The 24,075-nt window shown below is 36.9% G+C and overlaps 1 protein-coding gene across 5 annotated transcripts in view; it reads left to right on the top strand.

Annotated features, from left to right (window-relative positions):
- The window catches only part of EIF4G3 (eukaryotic translation initiation factor 4 gamma 3), a 181,505-nt gene that overhangs the window by 58,366 nt on the left and 99,064 nt on the right, over window positions 1–24,075 (top strand). For all 5 annotated transcript variants that reach the window (XM_021709853.1, XM_021709852.1, XM_021709851.1 and 2 more), the window contains one exon: window positions 22,396–22,484. In XM_021709853.1, the coding sequence (XP_021565528.1) occupies window positions 22,396–22,484 (89 nt within the window). The remainder of the gene's footprint in view (window positions 1–22,395; window positions 22,485–24,075) is intronic.

Genomic DNA, 24,075 nt, shown 5'->3' with positions numbered 1-24,075 from the left:
GTGGCCAGGAGCGGCCACTGCACTCCAGTCTGGGCGACAGAGTGAGACTCCAACTCAAAAAAAGAAAGTAAACTCAAGTAGTCAATACCTTCTGAAAAGTTTTTAATAAAATACAGGGTATGAGATGGTAGAAAATTCCTCAGGATAGTCCCTGTGCATATATAACTTTGATTAAAGGTTTTTTGTACCCATTATGTCATTTAATCTTCACAGTAGACATATCTCATGGTCGCCGCTGCTGTGATTGGAAAGAGAGGAGAAGAAATGCCTAGAACAGTGAATTTTAAGGAGAATCTATAACTGAAAACTTTAAGGCATCCAATAAAGTTCAGGATAGGGATACCATAATTAACCTCCTGTTTTGATTAGAAGTAGAAAATTAGGAAGAAAGGCAAAGAGAAAATGAACAAGAAATGGAAAAAAATTAATCAGGCAACCAAAAAATGGGAGCAACTCAAATGTTTATCAACTGATGAGCAGGTAAACAAAATACGGTACATACTACCATAGAACATTCTGTCATATTAAGAAGTGAAGTTATGATACATGCCATGACATGAATATTGAAAATGTTAATGCTAAATGACAAAAGTCACAAAAGACCACATACTATATATGTATGATTACATTTATGTAAACTGTCTAGGCACATCATAGAGACAGTAGGTTAGTGGTTGTGAGAGGTTAGAGAGAGTGGAAAATGAAGAGGGAGTGCTAATAAGTATACGATTTCTTTTTGGGTTGATGAAAATGTTCTAAAGGCACATAATGCTTATGGTCTACAACTCTGTAAATGTACTACAAACCACTGAATTGCATAGCTTTAAAAGGTGAGGCCGGGCTCGTGGCTCAGCCTGTAATCCCAGCATTTTGGGAGGCTGAGGTGAGTGGATTGCTTGAGCCCCTGGGTTCGAAACCCGCCTGGGCAACTTGGAGAGACTTCATCTCTACAATAAATCAAAAAATTAGCCGGGCGTGGTAGCGGGCGCCTGTAGTTCCGGCTACTTGGAAGGCTGAGGTGGAGGGATCTCCAGAGCCCAGCAGGTTGAGGCTGTGGTGGCCAGGAGCGTGCCACTGCACTCCAGCCTGGGCAATGGAGTGAGACTCCAACTCAGAAAAAAAAAAAAAAAAAAAAAATAGGTGAAGGTTGTGATATGTAAATTATATTTCAGTAAAACTTTGGGGTTTTTTTGTTTTGTTTTGTTTTTTGTTGAATATGATGTGTTGTGCCACTAGAATCTATGTAAGAATCTGTTTAGGGAAGATACAGGTTGGAAAACAGGAAGTAAGTTTATTTCTTTTCCTTTTCTTTTTTTTTTTTTTTCTTCTTTTTTTTATTTTGAGTCAAAGTCTCACTCAATCACCCAGACTGGAATGCAGTGGCATGCTCACAGCTTTTGCAACCTCAACCTCCTGGGCTCAGGTGACCCTTCCACCTCAGCCTTCCAAGTAGCTGGAACCACAGGCACACGCCACCATGCCCGACTAATTTTTTGTAGAGGCAAATTCTCACCAAGTTGCCCTGTCTGGTCTCGAACCCCTGGGCTTAGGCAATGAATCCTCTTGCCTCTGCCTCCCAAAGTGCCGGGATTACAGGTGTGAGCCATCATGGCCTGGAAGTAAGTTTCAACAATAACATAATTGACAGTATCAGAGATATTGGAGTGTTGGAGTACATCCAAAAATTTTATTATCTTTTGACAAATTTTATGCCTGAACTACATGTTATTATTATTATTATTATTACTAGTAGTCACATCTTACCTGAGTTTGAGAGGGTTACTCTCAGCTAGATATTGAATGTACTGTCTGTAGCAGCCATTCTAGAGCAATTGTTTGATGTCACAAATATGGAATACCTAACTGGGCCAGCAAAGCCAGGTGGTTCTTGGTGGTCAAAACACATAAGGGATCTGTGTTTCGGAAGTTATGATTCTGCATTTCCTCTGTATGTAACTTGGTCCTTATGCTTTTGCCTTGGTTGAGCTACCCTCTCTGAGTCTTCCTTCAGCTCCTGTTGAAGACTCTTCTAGATTTTTCTTGTCTTTTCAGTGATTCATCTATTAGTTTATTCATCTATTTCATCCCTCTTCATTTCCACTCCATTTCGTAGTCTTTTGTTACCTTGTACCTCAGCTATTGCAACTTTCAGACTTCTCTTTAAAAGCATTTTCAGTACACATTTCCTAGAAAAGTCTTCCAGTGAAAATATTACGTCTGGATGCCAGCTATCTGTCAAAGACCTATGAAAAGAGTTGTTTTGAGGATACAAGATCCATGCTCTCAGCTGAAACTTGAAACTGTCATTGTCTTATCCTAGCTTTACTTTTTAATTTTTTTTGCCAACTTCCCACACCTATTTGATAGGTGTTAACTCCTACACTGTTGTCTTCTCAACCTAGACCACATTAAGGAATCTGCTCAAAATTTGATTTTTTTCTTTTTTTTTTTTTTGAGTTGGAGTCTCACTCTGTCGCCCAGACTGGAGTGCAGTGGCCACTCCTGGCCTCCGCAGCCTTGACCTGCTAGGCTCCGGCGATCCTTCCACCTCAGCCTTCCAAGTAGCTGGAATTACAGGCACGCGCTACCACGCCCGGCTGATTTTTTGATTTATTGTAGAGATAAGGTCTCGCTGCCCAGGCGGGTCTCGAACCTGTGGGCTCAGGCAATCCACTCACCTCAGCCTCCCAAAGGCGCAGGATTACAGGCTGAGCCACCGAGCCTGGCTTGATTTTTTTCAATATGACTGCCTTTACAAAATTTTCCATTCTGATACTTCCTTGACTCTTAAACTCCTAAATACAATTATATCAATTTAAAATACTCATAAGAGTTTATGAGTGTTGATATGCATTCTTTTACCTCTCCAACTCTTTCATGTCTCCTTCAAGATTAGTTTTTATTTTTTCCTACCCCCCAGATAATTTTTATTAAATATTATTTCAGCAAATATATAAGTTTGTGTTGGTGTTTTTTTTGTTTTGTTTTGTTTTGTTTTAGGTAAGTTCCTGGGGTACTGGAAGTGTTTTACATCTTGATTGGGGTGTTTACATGGGCCTTCCATTTGTCAAAATTCATGAAATTGTACACTTAAGATCTCTGCATTTCACTCTATGTAAATTTTATCCCAATAAGAAACAGACATTATTAGTGACTACTAATCCCTTGACTGTTCATATATATTGCAGTTACTTTCTCTGCCCTCCCAAAAATCACACTTTTTTTTAGGAAAAATTTGATTTTAATAATAGTTGTTTATTAAATGCTTGCTATTTATCAGACACTGTGGAATTAATTTCCTTCACTTTTACAATAACCCTATTACCTTATTTTGTCGAAGAATAGACTGAGGCACAGAGAAGATGATAACTTGCTAAAGGTTATATAGTTAGTAAGTGGCAGAATCGGAATTCAGAGTCAGCTTTGTGCAGCCCTTGCTCATAACTATATCTTTACATTATCTCTCAAATTAAACTATATATTATGTAAACAAATTTTAGATTTCAACAATCAAAAGTTTAAATCATTTAAAATAATTCATATAAATTATTTTATATTAGAGTTGGATATGCTGTTTATATAACAGTCATATTAGCAGGTAGATGGTAAGAGATATATGCAAATAGATTCACCCTGAATAACTCATAAGGGACAACAAAAAGCATAGAGTGTGTCTATCACATAATACCTATCCAGAAATTTCTATTCCAGAATTCATGCACGTAACCTAGGTGTCACCTTGGTACCTAGTACACCAATTTAAAAAGTAATACACATCATTTATGTAATAGCATTCAGTAATCAGTAAGATACTCAACATCCAAAGCTGTTATGATTTTTTTTTTTTTTTTAGATGAAATCTCACTCTGCCCTCCAGGCTGGAGTCCAGTGGCATGCTCACAGCTACCCCAGCTTCGACCTGCTGAGCTCGGGTGATCCTTCCACCTCAGTCTTCCAAGTAACTAGAGCTACATGCACATGCCACCATGGCTGGCAAATTTTTTTTTTTTGAGTTGGAGTCTTACTCCTTCACCCAGGCTGGAGTGCAGTGGCATACACGTTCACGCCCACCCCAGTGTTGACTTTCCGGGCTCCAGCGATCCTTCCACCTCAGTCTTCCAAGTAGACAGAACTATAGACATGTGGTACCGTGCCTGGCTATTTTTTATTTTATTGTAGAGACGAGGTCTCACCAAGTTGCCCAGGCTGGTCTGGAACCCACGGGCTCAGGCAATCTACTCACCTTGGCCTCCCAAAGTGCTGGGATTACAGGCTGAGCCACCGAGCCCAGCCACATTTTAAAATTTATTCTAGAGATGCGGCCCTGCCATATTGCCCAAGTTGGTCTTGAACCCCTAGACTCAGGCATTCTCTTTCCTCCACCTCCCAAAGTACTGGGGTTACAGGCGTAAGCCACTGTACCCAGCCTCAAAAACTATTATGACTTTTGACAGAATAGCGTCATTAATAGTTTGACATTCATTCAACAGATCCATATTGAGTCCCCAGGTATCATGACATTTATTCATGTATGTATTTGTGTATTTATTGATTGAGTCTCACATTTATTTGTTTATTGAGTTGAACTCTCTCTCCGTCATCCAGGCTGGAGTACAGTGGTACACTCACAGCCCCCCCAGCATCCACCTGCTGGCTCCGGCATCCTTCCACCTCAACCTTCAAAAGTAGCCAGAACTACAAGTGCGTGCTATCTCATCCGGCTAATTTTTGATTTATTGTAGAAACGAGGTCTCACCATGTTGCCGGTTCTGGTCTTGAACCCTCAGGCTCAGGCAATCCACTCATCTCTGCTTCCCAAAGTGCTGGGATTACAGGCTGAGCCACCGAGCCTGACCGGTTATTTTTTTTTTTTAACAATTCAAATAAGATTTGAGTGACATTTGAGATATTTAAATCAATATATAGAGAGAAGCTCCCTTCAAAATGTGATTTTATACATAGATGTCCCCAAAATTTTATAAATTAACACGTAACCCCTAAAACATGGCTTTCCTGTGCATCTTACAAATTGGTTCTACTCTGATTTTAAAGCCATTCCAGGATGTAAAACAACATTATGTATAGTATGAAAAAAGGAAAAGGTCGTATATACATTCACACATAAAATAAAGACATATACATATTTTCATATACATCAGTATTTTTTGAGCATGAGTAAGAAGTATTTTTTTTTTTGAGTTGGAGTCTTACTCCATTATCCCTGCTGGAGTGCAGTGGTACGCTCATGGCCACCCTAGTGTTGACCTGCTGGGCTCTGTCAATCCATCTGCCTCAGCCTTCCAAGTAGCCAGAACTATGTGCTACCATGCCTGGCTAATTTTTATTTTATTTTGTTTTGTTTTATTTTATTTTATTTTATTATTCTTATTATAGAGACAAGGGCTCACCATGTTGCCCAGGCTGGTCTCGAACCTGCAGCCTCAGTCAATCCTCTTGCCTCAGCATCTCAAAGTGCTGGCATTACAGGCTTGAGCCACCACGCCGAGCCTGAATAAGAAGTATTTAATGGTGTCCTCTGGGGCGAGAAACCTAGGAACAAGATAGGAAATAGGAGACCTTTCCACTTTTTCATTTGTTGTGAAAAGTTTTCATTCATGAATATGTAATACCTTTGTCATAATTACAACCAAAACCAAGTTTGATGATAAACTTTGTGGTCATGTTTCTTGGGTCTAATTCAAATGGTAACTCATGATAAAATTCTCTCTATATATGAAACACAGATTGTCAAATTTTCAGTGTACCTACCAGACTGTCTTGAATGATTCCTAATATTCTTTAAGAGCTGCATTACCTCATTTATTATTAACATGTTTTCATTCTTCAGTAATATGAGTACGAAGAATCAAAGAATGAAAATATTCCTCAAGTTTAATTTTTGTGTAAATTTCTAATACCATTTGTTTCATTATGTTTCATAAAAGTAGAATGCAGAAAAGTTTTTTGATTCAATATATACTACTGTTTAATACATTTGTGCAGCTAATGTTGGAATAAATAGATGCTGATGTTTTCCTCTTTCGATTTCAATAATAGACTCTAGATCTTCTCTAAAATTTTATTTATTTTTAATGAAATATCAGTTAGAATTGTTTTTTGGTTGCCTTTTCTTTATATTTCGGGACACATTAGGGAAGAATATTCAAGTTGGGAATTGCCATGGAAAACCAAGACATATGGATGGCCTAACCATGGGTTTGTATAATGTGCACAAGCTAGAGTGTACTAAATCCATGTTTAACTAATTTATATAGTAAATCCAAAATTGAAATGGTTAATAGATTGATTTGATTTGTTAGGGCAGTGTTTATTTGTACCTACTATGTGACAGGCCCTCTTCTGATCTCTAGAACTATAGAGCCAAATTGTCTTTCCACCAAGAACTAGGTGATTTTATAGAGATAGGTGTGTAAATATTGAGATGGGTAAGGTAAAGGAATGAGGAGTAAGTATTGTTATCTTTTAGACTGTATTTCGTTATTTGTAGTGGTTCCCTCAAATTAAGTTTACAGCAAATTCAGCAAACTGGCCTCATGGATTTATTGATAATTAGATGGGAAGTAGTTTTAATGTTTTTCATTCGACTGTATATCTTCAGTGCCATTAGTTAGCATTTTATTTAGAGAGAAAAAGCATTGAGTAGACAGAAAGATAACTACTTGTGTTCTTGTATCTTGTCTGATTACATTTTATATTTCTCCTGTAGTGAGTGGCATTTCTGTATCTGTAGTAGATTTACCTTGAATTAAGTTGCAGTCTATTTTGAGGGTGGCAGAAGTGACACAAAAGCATTTTTTCTTAAAATACCTAAGTGGTTGCAGAAAGAACAGTGAAATATAATAAAGAGAGGACTAGAAAATATGCTAATGGTCTGATTGGAGTAATCTTTGTTCTCACTGCTGACAGAATTAATTAATGGAATGTTCTCTGCTGAACTTTTTGTAGCAAACCTTCTACTTAGAGTTTCTTTATCATTTTATTTTCCAATGACTTGGTATACTATACCAATGCGGTAACAGATAGACTGCATTCTTTACACTACCCAACCTTTCTAAACTGCATATATTTCCCTGCTACAAAAACAAAAGGCAGCCAAGATTAAAATGAAGTTGGAATTCAGACTAGAAAGTACAGGAACAAGGTAGAGTTGAGTGGCAGGTTATTGAGTTGGAAAGACAAAGTAATTCCAGCTCCAATCTTTTCTGTCTCTGGGATGGGGAAACTTGGTTAACCTCTACGTACTAAGGTTAGTTCACCTCTGAAATGATTAAGATATTTTAGTACCTAACTAACACAGAGAGATTTAACCAGTGCTTTTATTGTAGAGAGTATATTTAATTTTGATTGTAGATCATTTATTCATTAAACGATTTTCAGTGAACATCCAGGCATTTTATTAGTCACTGGGTGGACAGAGGAGACCAATAAGATATAATATTAATATTTATTTTCAAAGGGATCAAACTCTAATAATTATTCTTTTCTTGTATCCAAGTCATTGTGTAGAGCAGCAAGGGTATAATAAATGAGTTGGTAAAATTTTTGGTACTGTAGAGCAGGAAATGGTCCTAATGTTGACCAAAAAGTAGAAACTTTCTAAATTTGATATGTCTCAGATTCCAGAGAAACGCATGATCTTAAAGAGGTAGATTGTAGGCTAGTAGTAATTTAATTCTCACGCAAGTGCGTTCACTTCAAAATCTTTGGATTTTAAAGTGTCACTTGGATTAGTATTTTAGATATTATCAAAAAATAAGAGAATTCAGCCAAGAGAATTAGTATTTGAAGCACAGTAGAGGTCTTGAGATTCTGAATGAAGAAGTCCCATGTGGAAACAGGAACAGCAGGACTTTGTGACTGATAGGAATGTGGAAGAAGAGAAGACTTAGATTTTGAATCAGACTATACTAAGTGCCACGAAAACCACTGAGTGTAACAGTGAATTTAGAAGGACAGTTAATTTGGGATAAGCTTGTCATTTGCTACTCTGAGAAGTTCTGTCATCTAAAAGATGTAAGCACCACAGATGTGGAGAAAGTATAGTGAAATCAAGAAAATGAAGATAGAAGAGTGCCCATGGCAGGGTGAGATCCTGGGGATATCAAAATCCACACCAGCCCTGCTGAACCACGAAGAGAGGAGTGGGAGCAGGTGTACATTTTCTTCTATTGTTCATTCTATTCTGGAACAAAACCCAACCATTTAACCAAACGGAGGTTTTTAAGGCTGCATACTTAAGGATGAATTATCTCCTCACTAACAATATCAGAAGCTGGACTAAAATGACACAAATTTGGATCCAGCAGTAGTCTTCTAGCTAAGCATATTTGACTGTGGAATCACCAGCTTATATTCTAGTATAGTTTGAGTACTGGTGTCTAGTCTGTGTTGCAGATGCCTGACATGGCAATCCTGTGACATCATCCATGACCTTAGAATCATGGTTTGGAGCCCAACAGCTGTTCTTTTGGCATAGTCAGGGACTGAGGTCAGCTTATAAAATGAGGCACACTGTTGAGCTGGTTCACCACATCAACACTCTCCATATTGGTGGTTTCTATTGAGCTGCTGCTTTTCTCTTTGTCTAACCTTGCAACAATAGCATCATTACCCTGGTTAATGTAGTTTTGTAATCCCTTAATATTATTTGTCTACTAACTTTATTTTACATCAAAATTATATTCATTTTTCTTGGCCTTTGCTTTTTCATTTTTGAAAAACAACATACAGCATTTTTCTATGCACAAAATAGGTACTTGATCCATGAAAAAAATTGTTTTTTTCTGTATAAATATGGTATATTACATTTAGGGTTTCATTCATACAGATTAACAATTTTCCTGTAAACATTTAGATAGGTAATTCATTCTTAGCATTATCAGATACACCCAAATATAAATTACACACAAATTTTTGTAAACACATCTATTATATAATTACCTATTGGGATGAGTCAGATTGTTATTAAAATATATTTTAACAGGAAAGATTTTGACATTAATATTGGGATTTTAGTTTTCTCTACAAATGGATGATTCATGGATTTACAATCAGGACATCTATATCACTGCCATTCTATAGCAGTTATTCCTAGGGAATGATCAAAGAAAGTTGATAGAAAATCCTAACGGACCAAAAAACCTAAATACTTGTTCTGTCTTTGAGTTTTCAACTATAGACCAGAACTTGGAGGTTAATGAAAAAAAAAAAAAAAAAATCCAAGGTCTCTGTCCAAGTTTTGGTCAGAACAGGATATGCGCAAAATAGTAATAATGAGAATCAGATAATTTTGGATGAGAAAGTCTACCATCTAAATTACTGGAATTTTTAGGCCTTAGTTCTGTCAGTTCCTATTACTGGGTAGATTAATTCAAGTTAGGTGGTCCCCACTTGTTTTTCTTGGGAATAGGAATCACATTTCTTTCTCCCTAGAAGCAGAGTACAAACTTTATATATTCCACTGTTCTGTTCTCTCTTCTATCCAATCACCAACCATGGTGTGGTAATAATTTTTAGTTGAGTGGTACCTTTGTGCCTTTTCTACTGATGTATACCATAATGGTGCCCTATTAATAAGCTGTATCTTTTGTTTTTACTAAGAAAAAATAATGTGCATAAAATTTTTGTATTCAAAGTTTGAATACAAAGTTTGAAATCTTACAGGAATTAGTCTACTTGAAGTATGCTATTTTAAAAAGCCTTCTGGGTGTGGTGGCTCATGCCTGTAATCCCAGCACTTTGGGAGGCCCAGGAGGGAGAATCGCTTTAGGCCTTGAGTTCAAGATCAGCCTGGGCAGCATAGTGAGACCTTGTGTCGACAGAAATTAGCTGGATGTGATGACATGTGCCTGTAGTCCCAGCTACTCGGGCGGCTGAGGTGGAAGGATCACTTGAGCCCAGGAGTTCAAGGATACAGTAAGCTAGAATAGTGCTACTACATTCAGGCCTAGACAACAGAGTGGGACTCTGTCTCAAATAAATAAGTAGTTATTTCTACTTATCTTTTATTATCTTACTGAAATAGCATGCAGTTAATCAAAACTTTATCATCTAAATGCTATTTATCAATTTTATTTTTACATTAAAATGAAATTTTCTCCAGAGGGCTAACTGAAATCTTCATTGTGGAAAAATACATTCTGACTTAGATATCTCTAATAGGGTAGGCTAGATTGTCATTCTGATTTTCTATCTTATTTTATTTTAGATGGGTACAATTCAGTAGATAAGTAGTCATTGTTCAGGTAAAGTTTGAGCCTCTGTTTGGTTCCTACTTCACCTGGTTTGAGATCGGGTACCCTTTTTGATGTTATATTTTTTTAAAGGAAGGTTTTTAAAAAAAATCTCCCTTCATGATGCTCAAAATCCATAGCTAGAATATATAGATTGCTGTTGAGCAGAAATATACCAGGTTGTAGGCTTTGAAGATACTGTGTCTCCCACCTTAATTTACTGTATGATATATATTAAAAGGAAAACAAAAAAACTTTTCCTTGCCTTAGTTTCTTTTATTTTTTCTTATTTTCAAAGTTATTATATATTGATTAGAGAGAATGCAATATAAGGACTGTTATAATAAAAAAATTTTGTATTTTGTCTTGACAAAAAGGCAATCAAAATGATATATATAAAGGTATAGATAGCTCTGATACATCTATAGAGAAAGTACCTGTATGTTAAAAACAAACTAATTAATAGAATATTGGGTAAAGGTTAAAAATAGGAAATTCACAGAAAAGAAAGAACAGATAACCAACAAAAATAGGAAAAGATACCCTCAATGCATATAGAAATGGCATTTTTTAAACTTAGTTTTGCAAATAAAATGTCAAGTACTGTTGAGAATGGAGAAAATCCAATACTTACGTATTTATGAGAGGAACGTGAGTAACCTTTGTAGAACTAAATCTGACAATATTTATTTAAATAAATACATGGGAAATGTTTACTATTTGACCAGTTTTGGAAATGAAAGTTTCTAGCAGAGGCCAGGTATGGTGGTGCACACTCAGCTACTGTGCAGGCTGAGTAGGGAGGATCACTTGAGCCCAGAAGTTCAAGTCCAGCCTGGGTAACATAGCGAGAACGTATCTCTTTAAAAAAAACAAAAACAAAAAACAACCAGCAGATAAGGATGCATTTACAAATGGTTTTTGTGACAAGAAAAACAGCAAAAAATGTTAAGGTCTTTTGAGAGAAATGCTACTGATAGGAGATAGATCTATATAATGACCAGAGGGGGTCTCTTAATAAAATGTGTGAAAATAAAGTATGTTCCAGAATATCTTATATAGTTATGAACTAATTTTTCTATTTAAAATAAGCTTATATGGCTGGGCACTGTGTCTCATGCCTGTAATCCCGCCACTTTGGGAAACTGAAGTGGGAGGATTGCTTGAGGCCATGAATTCTGAGATCAGCCTAAGTAACATAGAGAGACCCCATCTCTACAAAAAAAATTTAAAATTAGCCTTATGTGGTATCCCATGTCTGTGCTCCCAGCTACTTGGGAGACAGAACTGAGATGGAAGGATCACTTGAACCCAAAAGTTCAAGATTATAGTGAGCTATGATTATGCCCCTACACTCCAGCATGGGTGCTGGAGTGAAATTCTGTCTCTAAATAAGTAAACAATAAAAATAAACATATATTGGATTGTGATTATTTGTATGAGCCCTAAGGGTATGGAAGACTAAATACCAAAGATTGTTAACCTGGCATGGTTCACTTTAGGCAAGTAGAACTGGCTAGTTGGGAGAGCAGAATATTGTCTTTATAGGTTTGTTTCAGTTGGTGCTTTTGTCATTTAAAGCAAGAAAATGAAAGCTAAAACATAAAAAGCAACAAAAATTAGGATTTTAAAAAGCCCTTGGAATCTCATTACTTGCATGTACAGATATGTATTTTTTTCATAAGCAGAAAAATGCTATATATACTATTTTATAAGCTTTAAAAACATTCAGTTTGTCATAGAAATGCTTCCATGTTGTATAATGTACATTATTATTTTGGGGGAGGTTCATAATAGGTATATGATTCTGCTTATGTTTTAATACTTTAGAAACCACCTAGACCACTGTAACACCTTTATTGGGTGTAATTGGCATAAGGTTAACATACACATACTTAAAGTATTTTATTTGTTTTGACATGTATATACTCTATATAACCACTCACTATTAGCCAGGTAGTGAACACAGTTATCTCCCCAAAGTTTCCTCAAGCCTGTTTTAAATCCCTCCCTCCTGCCCTACCCTCGTATCTATCCCCAGTCAGACACTGATCTGTTTTCTGTCGTTATAGAGTTGCTTGCCTTTTTAAAGAATGTTATATAAATAAAAACACGAACTCTTTTTTTGGTCTGTCTTCTTTCCTTCATCATGTTTGATATGTTAGTAACTCTTTTTTAAAAAACTGCTGAGTATGAATTTACTACAGTTTGTTTATTCATCTATTGATGGACATTTTGGTTGTTTCCAGTTTGGGGCTATTACAAATAAAGTTGCTATGAACATCTGTGTATGTGTTTTTATAGGGACATATGCTTTCATTTTGGGGGGGTAAATAAATATTTATGAGTGGAATGATTGGATTGTATGTCAGTCTATATTTAATTTTTTGAAGAAACTGCAAGTCATTTTACAAAGTACTTCTGCCATTTTATATTCCTGCTTGCAGTGTATGGAAAGTTCAGGCTATCCTTTCTCTGGTGAATTTCTTTTTCACTTTCTGTAAATATGTTGTGAATACATTCAGAGTTGTGTAAGGTGATTTATAGATTTCCTTTAATCTATTGTCTTTTCTTGATGTCCTTACCACATTGTCAGGATTGTGAGACTTTTTAGTAAGTCTTGAAATCAGGTTTTATTAAGTCCTCCAACTTCCATTCTTTTTCAAAATTGTTGTGACCCTTCTGTGTCCTTTGCTTTTCTAGATTAATTTTTGGAAATTTTTTTGCCCTAATGCCAGCAGAAAAATATAATTTTATAATCGGTTTTTTCCTAGACAAGCTGTTGTAATTTGATTCGGTTTTTCTGACTCTATAAACAGAATTAACATCCTGCAATTAACATCTTGAGTCTAATGATCCATGAGCATGATAGAGTTTGCCATTTATTTAAGTCTTCCATAATTCTCACAGGACTTTGGTGTTTCTAGTATACAGGTCTTTTGTATCTTTTGTCAAATTTATGTCTTTTGATGCTCTTATAAATGGTATTTTGTTATTTCATTTTTTTGGTCTGAGGTATAGGGAAATGCAATATATAAGGAGAGGATCCCCCCAAAAAGCCTGGAATTTCTATATTTTAAAATTATATATTTTTCTTATGTCTTTAAACATTAGTCACCTTCAGAGTACTTTCTATTTTATGCACACCTGTTGAGATGCTTTTTCCACTGCTCAAAACAGTTTTTGAACTCACCAGTTTTGATGCCCTTTATTGCTTCTGCCTTTTTTTTGTCTCACCTCTTCCACAATAGCAAAACATTCCCTTTTGAGGACTCATAAATCCCCCATCGCATCATGAAATGGGCAAACGTGGTCCAAGGATCTCTTTAAAAAAAAAAATTCACGAAGCCAAACACAGCCTCTCACAACACTAACTGGTACACTGCTGATGAGTTTCTAGAACACTTACCAAGTTGGGGAAGCCTGTACTACAAGGAGTCCACCAAAGATAATTCTGCGTTTTTTTGGGTCTCCCTCGTATAATAGATTTTTGTATATTGGTTTCATGTCCTGCAGACTTGCTAAGTACATTTAGTAGTCCTTCATAACTTTTTTTTTTAGATTCCTTTGGATTTTCTACTTAAGTAATAATGTCTGTGAACAAAAACAATTTTGCTTTATTTCAAAACTGGATGTTCCCTTTATTTCTTTTTCTTGACTTATTACAGTAACTAAAACCTTTAATATAGTGTTAAATAGAAGTGTTCAAAGTAAACATTCTTGTTTTGTTCCTGATCTCAGAAAGCATTCCGTCTTTCACTAATCAGTATGATGTTAGCTGTAGTTTTTGGTTTGTCTAGTTGAGAATTTTTTTTTTAAGTTCCTAGTTTGCTGAGAGACTGTTATAGTCAAGAATACATATTGGGTTTTGTCAGTTGCTTTTCATGCATCTATTGAGACAATCATATGGGTTTTTTTGTTTTTTAGTTACTTATTTGTTAATACTTGACATTTGAATATTAAACCAAGATTGCTTTTCTGGGATTAAACTTGGTCACAATATATTTTTCTTTATATATGTTGTAGAATTTTACATGCTGAAGTTTTGTTCAGTTTTGTGTGTGTGTGTATTTTGTATTTAAATTCAAAGGGGATGTTGGCCTGCAGTTTTCTGGTAATTGTCATGTTTTGGTATCTGTGTAATGTTGACCTCACAGGATGGATTAATGAGGATTCTCCCCCTTTTCAGTATTCTGGAAAAGACTGATAGAATTGATTTTTTTCCCCCTCAAATATCTGGTAGAATTTATTAGTGAAACCATGAAAAATGTATGACCCGTAATGAGAAAATAAATCAATTGAAACTGAGCCATAACTGACATGGTTGTTAGGATTAGCAGACAAAAATTATTAAATAGTTATTAGATATGACTGCTATGACTGTATTTCACATATTCAAAAAGAGTTAAGGAATTGACATAATTGGAAAACATAAAAGTTGATAGAATCAGTAAACAGAAACTAGTAAGGACATAAAAGACTTGAATAATAGTCAACCAACATAATCTAATTAACATTAAATATTCAAGCAATAGATAACACATTCTTTACAAATACAAATGGCAGATTTACCAAGATAGATAATATTTATGGTTCATAAAACAAGTATTAATAAGCTTTAAAAGATTCAAGTCAGGCTAGGTGTGGTGTCTCAAGCCTGTAATTTCAGCACTTTGGGAGGGTGAGGTGCGAGGGTTACTTGAGCCCAGGAGATCAAGACCAGCCTGGGCTATATAGCTAGACCTCATCTATTCAACAAAATTATTTGGACGTGGTTACATGCTCCTGTAGTCACAGCTACTTGGAATACTGAGGTAAAAGGATCACCTGAGCCCAGGAGTTTGAGGCTGTGGTGAGCCATGATCTCGTGGTTTTGCCACTGCAGTCCAGACTGGGTGACAGAGTGAGACTCCAACTCAAAAAAAAAAGATTCAGGTCAAAGCAGGTATGTTCTCTGACCACAATGCAATTAAATTGGAAATAAATGAGAAAAATATTTCTGGAAAATTCTCCTAATGTTTGGAAACTAAATAACACAGTTTTAAATAACTCAAAGGAGAAATCAAAAGTGAAATTATAAAATATTTTGCACTGAATAAAAATGAAGACATATTAAAATTTGTGGAGCATTTTTTATATGCATTTTCTTTTGCTGTTGTAACTTCACTATAGTGACTTAAAACATAGTGACTTAAAACAATACAAATGTATTATCTTACAGTTTTGGAGGTCATATTCCAAAATGGATTTCACTGGACTAAAAACCGAGCTCTCGGCAGGTCTGCATTTACTCTAGAGGCTCTTTGGTTCCCTTATCTTTTCTGTAAGTTAGAGGATACCTGCGTTCCTCGGCTAGATCACCTTCCTCCATCTTCAAAGCTCTCTGGTTCTCCTGCCTAACTCTTCCACTTGTAAGAACCCTTCTGATTACATTGGATTCAATGAGTTAGTCCAGAATAATAATCTTTCCATCACAAGATTTTTAATTTTATCACATTTGTAAAGTCAATTTTGCCGTGTAAGGCTACATATTCATAGTATCCAGGCATTAAAACACAGGCATTTTCCGTGGCTCATTTTTCTGCTTACTACACTGCTAAAGCATTACTTAAATGGAAATTCACACCACTGACTGCATATATTAGAAAAGAAAAAAGTTCTCAAATTATTGACCTGAGCATCCACCTAAAGAAACTATTAAAAGAAGAGCTAATTAAACCCCAAAGGAAGTAAAAGATAGGAAATAATAAAGATAGGAAGTAAATGAGATAGGAAACAGGAACACAGCATGAAAAAAATCTATAAAACCAAAAGTTGGTTATTGAGATTATCAGTACAATTAATAAAGGTGGATTTGATTCTTTCTTTGATGATATGTAATATTAAAGCCAGGCCAGGCGCGATGACTCACGCTTGTAATTCTCTTTGAGAGACTGAGATAGGAGGATTAGGAGTTTAAGAGTTTGAGATTGGGAGTTTGAAACCAGCCTGGACAGCATAGCAAGACCTCATCTCTATAAAAAACTTTGAAAAGTAGCCAGACATGGTGGTGTATGCCTGTAAGTCACAACTGCTTGGGAGATGAGGTGGTAGGATGACCTGAACCCAGGAGGTTGAAGCTGTGGTGAACTGTGATCATGCCACTGCACTCTAGCCTGAGTGACAGAGTGAGGCCCCAAATCAAAAAAATTAGTTAGAATTAAAACTTTTTGCGTTGTGCTATATATGACTGTTGACTGATTTTTTATGTAATTTAAGTCTAGAGTCCTCATTTTATTATACTTGTTTCCAATGCTAGTATCTGAGGGATCTGGCTCATACTATTCAGGCTTCTTGTGAAGCAGTCATAGAACAAAAAATATAATGGAAGCATGCTTATCAAGTCAACCTATATTTCAAATAGCAACCCCTGAGAAGATGCTGGAATGCACTAATAGACTTATTTACTAGTGTTTCTTTTGAGTGACATCTCTCAGTGACCCATCATCCTTACATATTTTATTACTATCATTATTCTTTTCCATGTCATTACCATCTTCATTGTAAAATGTATTTTTCTCTTCTTCTGGGTTTCTTTTTTGTGTTTTCCCAGTTTCTTAGATAAATTATCACATTTTCCTAGATTCCCATTAGGATCTGTGAAAGGATAAAAGGGAGGGGGACAGAAGAGGATTCACAGCCTATAGGAACTCTGTTGGAGGGACAAAGTTCTTGAATATGTTATAATCAGAATGACTTAATACCAACTTGTACAACCTCAGAACCTAAAGAAAAATAAAAATAGGACAAAATGTCAAAGAATGAATGAGAAGGAATTAAAACCAGATGATAAAGACAGTTACTTGGTGGGAACTCTCCCTGAAAGTTCCATTACTAGAGCATTCTACTCTATGTACATCCCTGTGACAATGTGCTCGGGTCCTTCCCTGACCAATAGAGAAATATCTAATGTCTATACATACGACTTTATAGCCTCATCTTAATTTTGTGTCACTTTGATCTAAAGTCCCTGACTCTGGACACATTAATCTTAAATCTTGGAACTAGGGAGTTTATGTTGTATTTCAAAAGAATGAAGAGCTAGAAAGATACTTTTTATTATTTAGAGTCTCTTACCAGTTAATGTGGCCAGAAGATCTTCAGCTAGACTGTTCCATTCAGGCACTTCCAGACCATACCATTCTTAACAGATTGTTGGGTAAAAAGTTAAAACCTTCTGTTAACTCAGAAAATTCTCTGCAAAATGTAGTAAAGAAAGAAAACAGCTTTATTATTGCATAAACAGTAACAAAACTGCAGTGAAAATCACAGGCAACCCACTAATGAGATTTCAGACTATCAGACACCTCACTGTTTTATATAGCTTGGAAGATACAATCTATTACCATACATATATGTTCTTACACAGCAATAACTTTTTCCTCAGGTAATAGGACTTCACCAGTGCTATTAGAAGTCACAATTTGCTATACGTAGTTCATTCTAAATTTTCGTAATTTGAGTGGCCATCATTGTTAGTCACTTGCCTTTATCTAAATGAAAAATAAAACTTCTCATATCTTTATGGCAAGCAGGTGGTTATAGTAAAGTGCCCGGGTGAAACTTCCGTGATGACAGGGAGACATGCCTCTATCTTCCTTGATGTTTACATTACATAGAGATGGCTCCTAGGCTCTTAAGAAAAGCATTTCTGAGATTTAATGCTGAATTGTGGTTTTTAGCTTATAAAAAGATGTATATATAAGCTTTAAAGTTAATTACTGACTGGGCTCGGTGGCTTAGCCTGTAAACCCAGCATTTTGGGAGGCCAAGGTGAGTGGATTGCCTGAGCCCGCGGGTTCGAGACCCTCCCGGGCAACTTAGCGAGACCTCATCTCTACAATAAATCAAAAATTAGCCAGGTGTGGTAGAGCACACCTGTAGTTCCAGCTGCTGGGAACACTGAGGCGGAAGGATCCCTGGAGCTCAGCAGGTCGAGGGTGTGGTGGCCGGGAGCGTGCCACTGCATTCCAGTCTAGGCAACAGAGTGAGACTCCGACTCAAAAAAAAAAAAAAAAATTTAATTACAAGTTTTCTCTAGCCAAAGATCTAAGAAAAGGAAAAGATCCCTTTCTTTTATGGTACCAGGGAAAATTGAAAAAACAACTTACTTGGGTACCTCCCTGATTAGTGAAGAAATTATGTTGTAGAGGAGAACAATATTAAGTTTCCCAACATGATATCTAAAAGTTGCCTTCAGATAAACATTGCATAGCCAGGAATAAAAGATTGCCTGTCTTATGTAATCACCTGTTTTCTATTATTTTAATTTAATGTGGCAATATAGGGATTTTGATAGAGTTGATTTGTTAGGATCATTCTTCCTGAAAGACCAAGACTGTAAGAGTTTTTTTTTGTTTTTTGTTTTTGTTTTTGAGTTGGAGTCTCACTCTGTCCCCCAGACTGGAGTGCAATGGCACACTCCAGGCCACCGCAGCCTCGACCTGCTGGGCTCCGGCAGTCCTTCTGCTTCAGCCTTCCAAATAGCTGTAACCACAGGCATAGGCATATACACCCACACCCGGCTAATTTTTGATTTATTGTGGAGATGAGGTATCGCCAAGTTGCCCGGGCGGGTCTCGAATCCACTGACTCAGGCAATCCACTCACTTCAGCCTCCCAAAGCGCAGGGTTACAGGCTGAGCCACTGAGCTCGGTTTGTAAGAGTTTAATTCTTGTTCAAAGTTCACTGAAAAATATGTTATAAAACTACATGTGTGCTATACATGTAACTATGCTTTTCAAATGCCAGAAAGAAAATAAGCCAAAACATTAACAATATCTCAGAGATAAGATATGGTTGTTTTTCAACTTTATATCTGTCTACACATTATATATCTTATTTTTCATGATTTGAAAAAATATGTTAAATAATCTATGAGCAGTTATGTCATTCATAGCAGTAATGTTTATCATTCTTGTACTTACTATGCAACACTTCTGACATTTCTCAGAGTCAAAATTTTAGTCTAAAAAGCATGACTTAATAATTATTAGGAGTTTCTTTAAGAGCTGATATTCTTGGAAAGAAAAAGAGAGAGTGCATGTTCAAGATCTTATTTTTACCCAGAATATTTCCTTGGGATGCCTTTATTTCCTTGTCTCTTAGCTACTCTTCACTCTTCTATCTCTGTAAGGCCTACCTTTTCACATAAATTTTTTTCTCAGTATTCTAACTACCACAAGCTTTAGGGAAAACTTTTAAGAAACATAAATGGGATTAATAAAAACTAATGAGTTTATAAAGCTTCTACATCAGCCCTCTTTTCTTCAAGTACAATGGTTATCTCTTAGCTTGCACAGGGATAGTGTTAGTTCTTAATTTGCAAAGTAGCAACTGACTCCAATTGAACCCATGTAAAAATGAAAACAGAGACTTTTCCCATTATGAGGATGACTTGTCAGACACCTTACATATATCAGAAAAATGTAACTGCACTGTGCTTTCTTTTTGAAATCTTACCATGAATGTTAATAATGCTGCTTTTGCGTAGAACTGCTGTTACTTGTTTAGTCAACAAATTTGAGTGCCCTACCCTGTGTGATGAACTAGAAAGTAAAAGTAAAGAACAAATCTGAGATAGTATCTTAAATTTAATTTTTCTATTCTGGCTAGTTTGGTGTTAATGGTCCTATAAACCAAGGAATCGATCAATCTCTTTCTCCCTCTCCCCTCTCGCCGCTCCCTCCCTCTCTCCCTCTCTCCCTTCCCCCTCCCTCCCTCTCCTCTTTCTCCCCCTCTCTCCTCTCTCCTCTGTCCTCTCTCTTCCTTCTCCCCTCTCCCCCTCTTCCCCCCCTCCTCTATCCTTTCTTTCTGTGCATGCTCTCCCTCTTTCCCACCTTTCTCTGCCTGTCTCTTCCTCCTTCCTCTCTCCTTCTCCTTTCCTTTCTCTCTCCTTCATTTCCTCTCTTTTCTCTCACTCCTCCCTCTTCTCTCCTCCTCCAGCACACCCACATTTTACTGTACCTCCCCATCAGAAATGGTAGTAGAAGGGCTGTATATAACAATCTCACTAAACATTGGATGTGTATGTATCTGTGTTCAGTTTTATAAAGGACTGAGTATCTCCTAAAGAGGTCTATGCTCTTTTTGTCCCTTTTTTTTTTTCTTAATTACTGCTTTAAATCAAGACTTTCAATAGTCACCTGAACAAGTTGAGTAACAATTCCTGCTGGGTAAGTAGCAATTTTTCTTTAAGTATGTTAAATATATTATATCACCCATGGAAGAGATGTTTTGTTTAATATTTTGGGGAAAGATACATTTGTGGAAAGAATAGTTTATCCTTATCTTACTTTGGTTGTTGTTGTTTAGAGGAAATGCCTCCTGAGTTTATATTTGATCCCAACGAATCCTCTAAAAAGTGGTCTCTTCCTTTTTCATGAATGGAATTTAGAGCCAATTTCATACAAATGTGAAATTAAATAAAATATACAGTTTCCACAAACTCTGTGACTCTAAAAAGGACTGCTGTGGAAGCAGAGTTAAAATCACAAACATTTCAGAGAATGTATAGGACAGATTCGTTATATCAAATCAGAAGATCATAAAAAATCGAGACAGCAAGCCGGGCTCAGTGGCTCAGCCTATAATCCCATGCTTTGGGAGGCTGAGGGTTCGAGACCCGCCTGGGGAACTTGGCGAGACCTCATCTCTACAATAAATCAAAAAAATTAGCCGGGCGTGGTAGCGCGCACCTGTAGTTCCAGCTACTTGGAAGGCTGAGGTGGAAGGATTGCCGGAGCCCAACAGATCGAGGCTGCGGTGGCCGGGAGCGTGCCACTGCACTCCAGTCTATGCGACAGAGTGAGACTCCAACTCAAAAAAAAAAATTGAGACAACAGAGTGTACCTATTCAGTAGAAGGTTGTGAGACCATAGCAAATTTAAACCCATCCTTGGTTTCCATAGTTTGAAAAGATGGTTTACCTTTAAGTAGGCAATAATGGAAGAATAACGGGTGGCCTGATAGTGTTTTCATGTTCATCATGCTTCCTGAGGGCAAAAATAAGTAATAATTGGTTTGAGATGTATATAACAGAAGATTTGCAGAATATTTTTTATGATATGGTAATTTTGAGCAGAAAAGTGTTAAACATCTGCCTTTCCTTGTTCCCCAAAAGAGTGCATATGCTCACATTCTACTGTTCTACCAAAAAAGATTTGAGGCTGACCTAGAGTCTCCATGAGTGATCTTATATTTCTGTAGGGAATCAGATTATATGATTCCCTTCAACTTTGTGTTTATTCACTTTAGTCTTATCTCTGTTGAGTCCCTCCTTTGATTCATCTCTCTGCCTAACTACCTATATCATTTCACTACTATCTGTTGACTCATAAGTTGCCTTCTGTAGCATCCTTTAAATATTATTTGCTCACTGTCTAATGGTTAAATTGTAGAATTTGTTAGCCACATGAAGTTTTAAAAGTCCTTTGTAAGTGTAATCCTCCCTCTAGAATTTCTGATATAATAGCATAGTTCAGTAAAAATTACCTATATTCTTTCTTAGTTTTTGCCCCAGCAATATGAAAGGCTAGCCCAACAGAATTGATCTGAGATGACAACCAAATGTTGTTGAAGTGCTGCCTATGTAATGAAACTTTAATCAGAATGTCCTTTTACTGTCTAGAAACGTTTAAAAAACTAAAATATGGAGCGTATTATTTTTGTAACTTAAGGGAACCTTAGATATCTAGTCTCACTTTTATACTTCATAGTTGAATATTGCAGGGGCCTGAGAAATGTGACTTGCTGAAGTTCACGCAGTTAATTAATAGAAGTAGGCTCAAATCTAGAATTAGCTTAAAGATTTTCAGTTTTCTCATGTAGATGCTCAACATATACGAAATCACATGCCTGCTAACCGTGAAAAAGGAGGAAACTAGGCCACTGGTTGGAAAGCTATGAGTTTGTGCTTAAGACTTGCAATTACAATCTCTGGGCTATAACTGTACAATTGTTCCCTTGGTCAGACATCTATCTCCTTGGTATAGGTAAAACCCTCTTTTGTTCCACTGAATTTGAATACAGGTATCGCTTAGACCTAATATTTCCCACCATGATTTCACAAAGGGAACTAATGGCCCTGATTTTGTATTTCAGCACAAACAGCTGTAACTGCACCAAAGACCTGGAAGAAACCAAAAGATCGGACCCGAACCACCGAAGAGGTGTTAGAGGCAGAGTTGGAGGTAAGGGACAGCAAGTCTCTGTAGCTCATCTTTAGAGTAGTGATGCCGTTTTATAGAGAGTTGTGTCTTTATACTTCCTTCCTGAAATACTGTTTTCCAAACAAAACTTGATATATCAAGCTCAGAGACTTTTTTTTTAGTTAGGGTCCTATTTAGTGACCCAGGCTGTAGTGCAGTGGCATGATCATGGCTTACTGCAGCCTCAACCTCCTGGGCTCAGGTGATTCTTCTGTCTCAGCCTCCTGAGTAGATGAGAATACAGGCACACCCCACTATGCCTGGCTAATTTTTAAATTTTTTTGTAGAACCATGGTCTTACTATGTTGCCTAGGCTAGTCTCAAGCAGTCTTCCCACCTCAGCCTCCTGAAGTGACTCAGACAGAGTCTCAGAAGATTGCTTAAGCCCAGGAGTTTGAGACCAGCCTAGGCAACGTAGCATGGCCTTGTCTGTACAAAAAATAAAGAAAAAATTAGCCAGACTTGGTGGCATGTGCTCATAGTCCCAGCTACTTGGAGGGCTGAGGCAGAAGAATCACCTGAGCCCAGGAAGTCGAGGCTCCAGTGAGCTGTGATCATGCGACTGCTCTCCGAACTGGGCAACAGAGACCCTGACCAAAAAAAAAAAATTATTTTAAGGTAACATTAAATACATTTACTTCATAAGACATTTCTAGCTAGTTATAGTTCTTACCTTCTTCAAGCGGCTAACAGTTTTAGCACCTTTATTTGTTTCCCTAGCACTTTTATTAGTTTCCTTCTAGCACTTTTATTAGTTTCCCTGTACTGGCATTGTTCTTACATGATGCTCTGCTGATGTCACAGTTAGTCCCATAGCAACCACTAAACAGTTACATGGGTGTGATTTCATTGTGGTTATTGGCATAAAAATTGACAGTTAGTTATAGAGGGGCAGATAGTTGACTGCTCTCCTCTTGCAACTGAACAAGAAAATGTTGCTTCTACAGAGACTAAAATACCTTCCAGAGGCAGGGGAATCATATATGTTCCTGGTATGCCTGTAATACCTTCATAAAATGATTTTTTTTTAGAATCAGATGTTTTTTTAATGAGTCGTCTTCTGTTATACTTCATGTTTTGTCCTGTGTCTAGATTTCTAAACATTATCGAATATTAGATAGGCCCCCACTCCCATGCGTTAAAATATTCATCCATTCTTTAACTCAAAGATCAGCAAACTTTTTCTATGAAGGTTCAGCTGGTAAATATTTTAGGCCTTGTGAGCTATAGATCCCTGTCACAGTTCCTCAAATCTGCCACTGTGGCCCCAAAACAGCTATCTATAGCTATGTAAACTAGTGAAGCATGTCTCTGTTTCTTTTACACTTTATTGATGGACACAGAAATTTGAATACTTTTTTTTTTGAGTTGGAGTCTCACTCTGTCGCTCAGACTGGAGTACAGTGGCCGCTCCTGGCCACCGCAGCCTCGACCTGCTGGGCTCCGGCGATCCTTCCGCCTCAGTCTTCCAAGTAGCTGGAACTACAGGCATGCGCTACCACGCCCGGCTGAATTTTTGATTTATTGTAGAGATGAGGTCTCGCTGCTCAGGCAGGTCTCGAACCCGTGGGCT

Source organism: Carlito syrichta, unplaced genomic scaffold (genome assembly GCF_000164805.1).
Source record: "Carlito syrichta isolate Samal-C Ts95f unplaced genomic scaffold, Tarsius_syrichta-2.0.1 Scaffold287509, whole genome shotgun sequence".
Lineage (NCBI taxonomy): Eukaryota > Metazoa > Chordata > Mammalia > Primates > Tarsiidae > Carlito > Carlito syrichta.
Note: the sequence above shows the minus strand (reverse complement) of the source record. Positions and strands in the feature narration are given on the sequence as shown.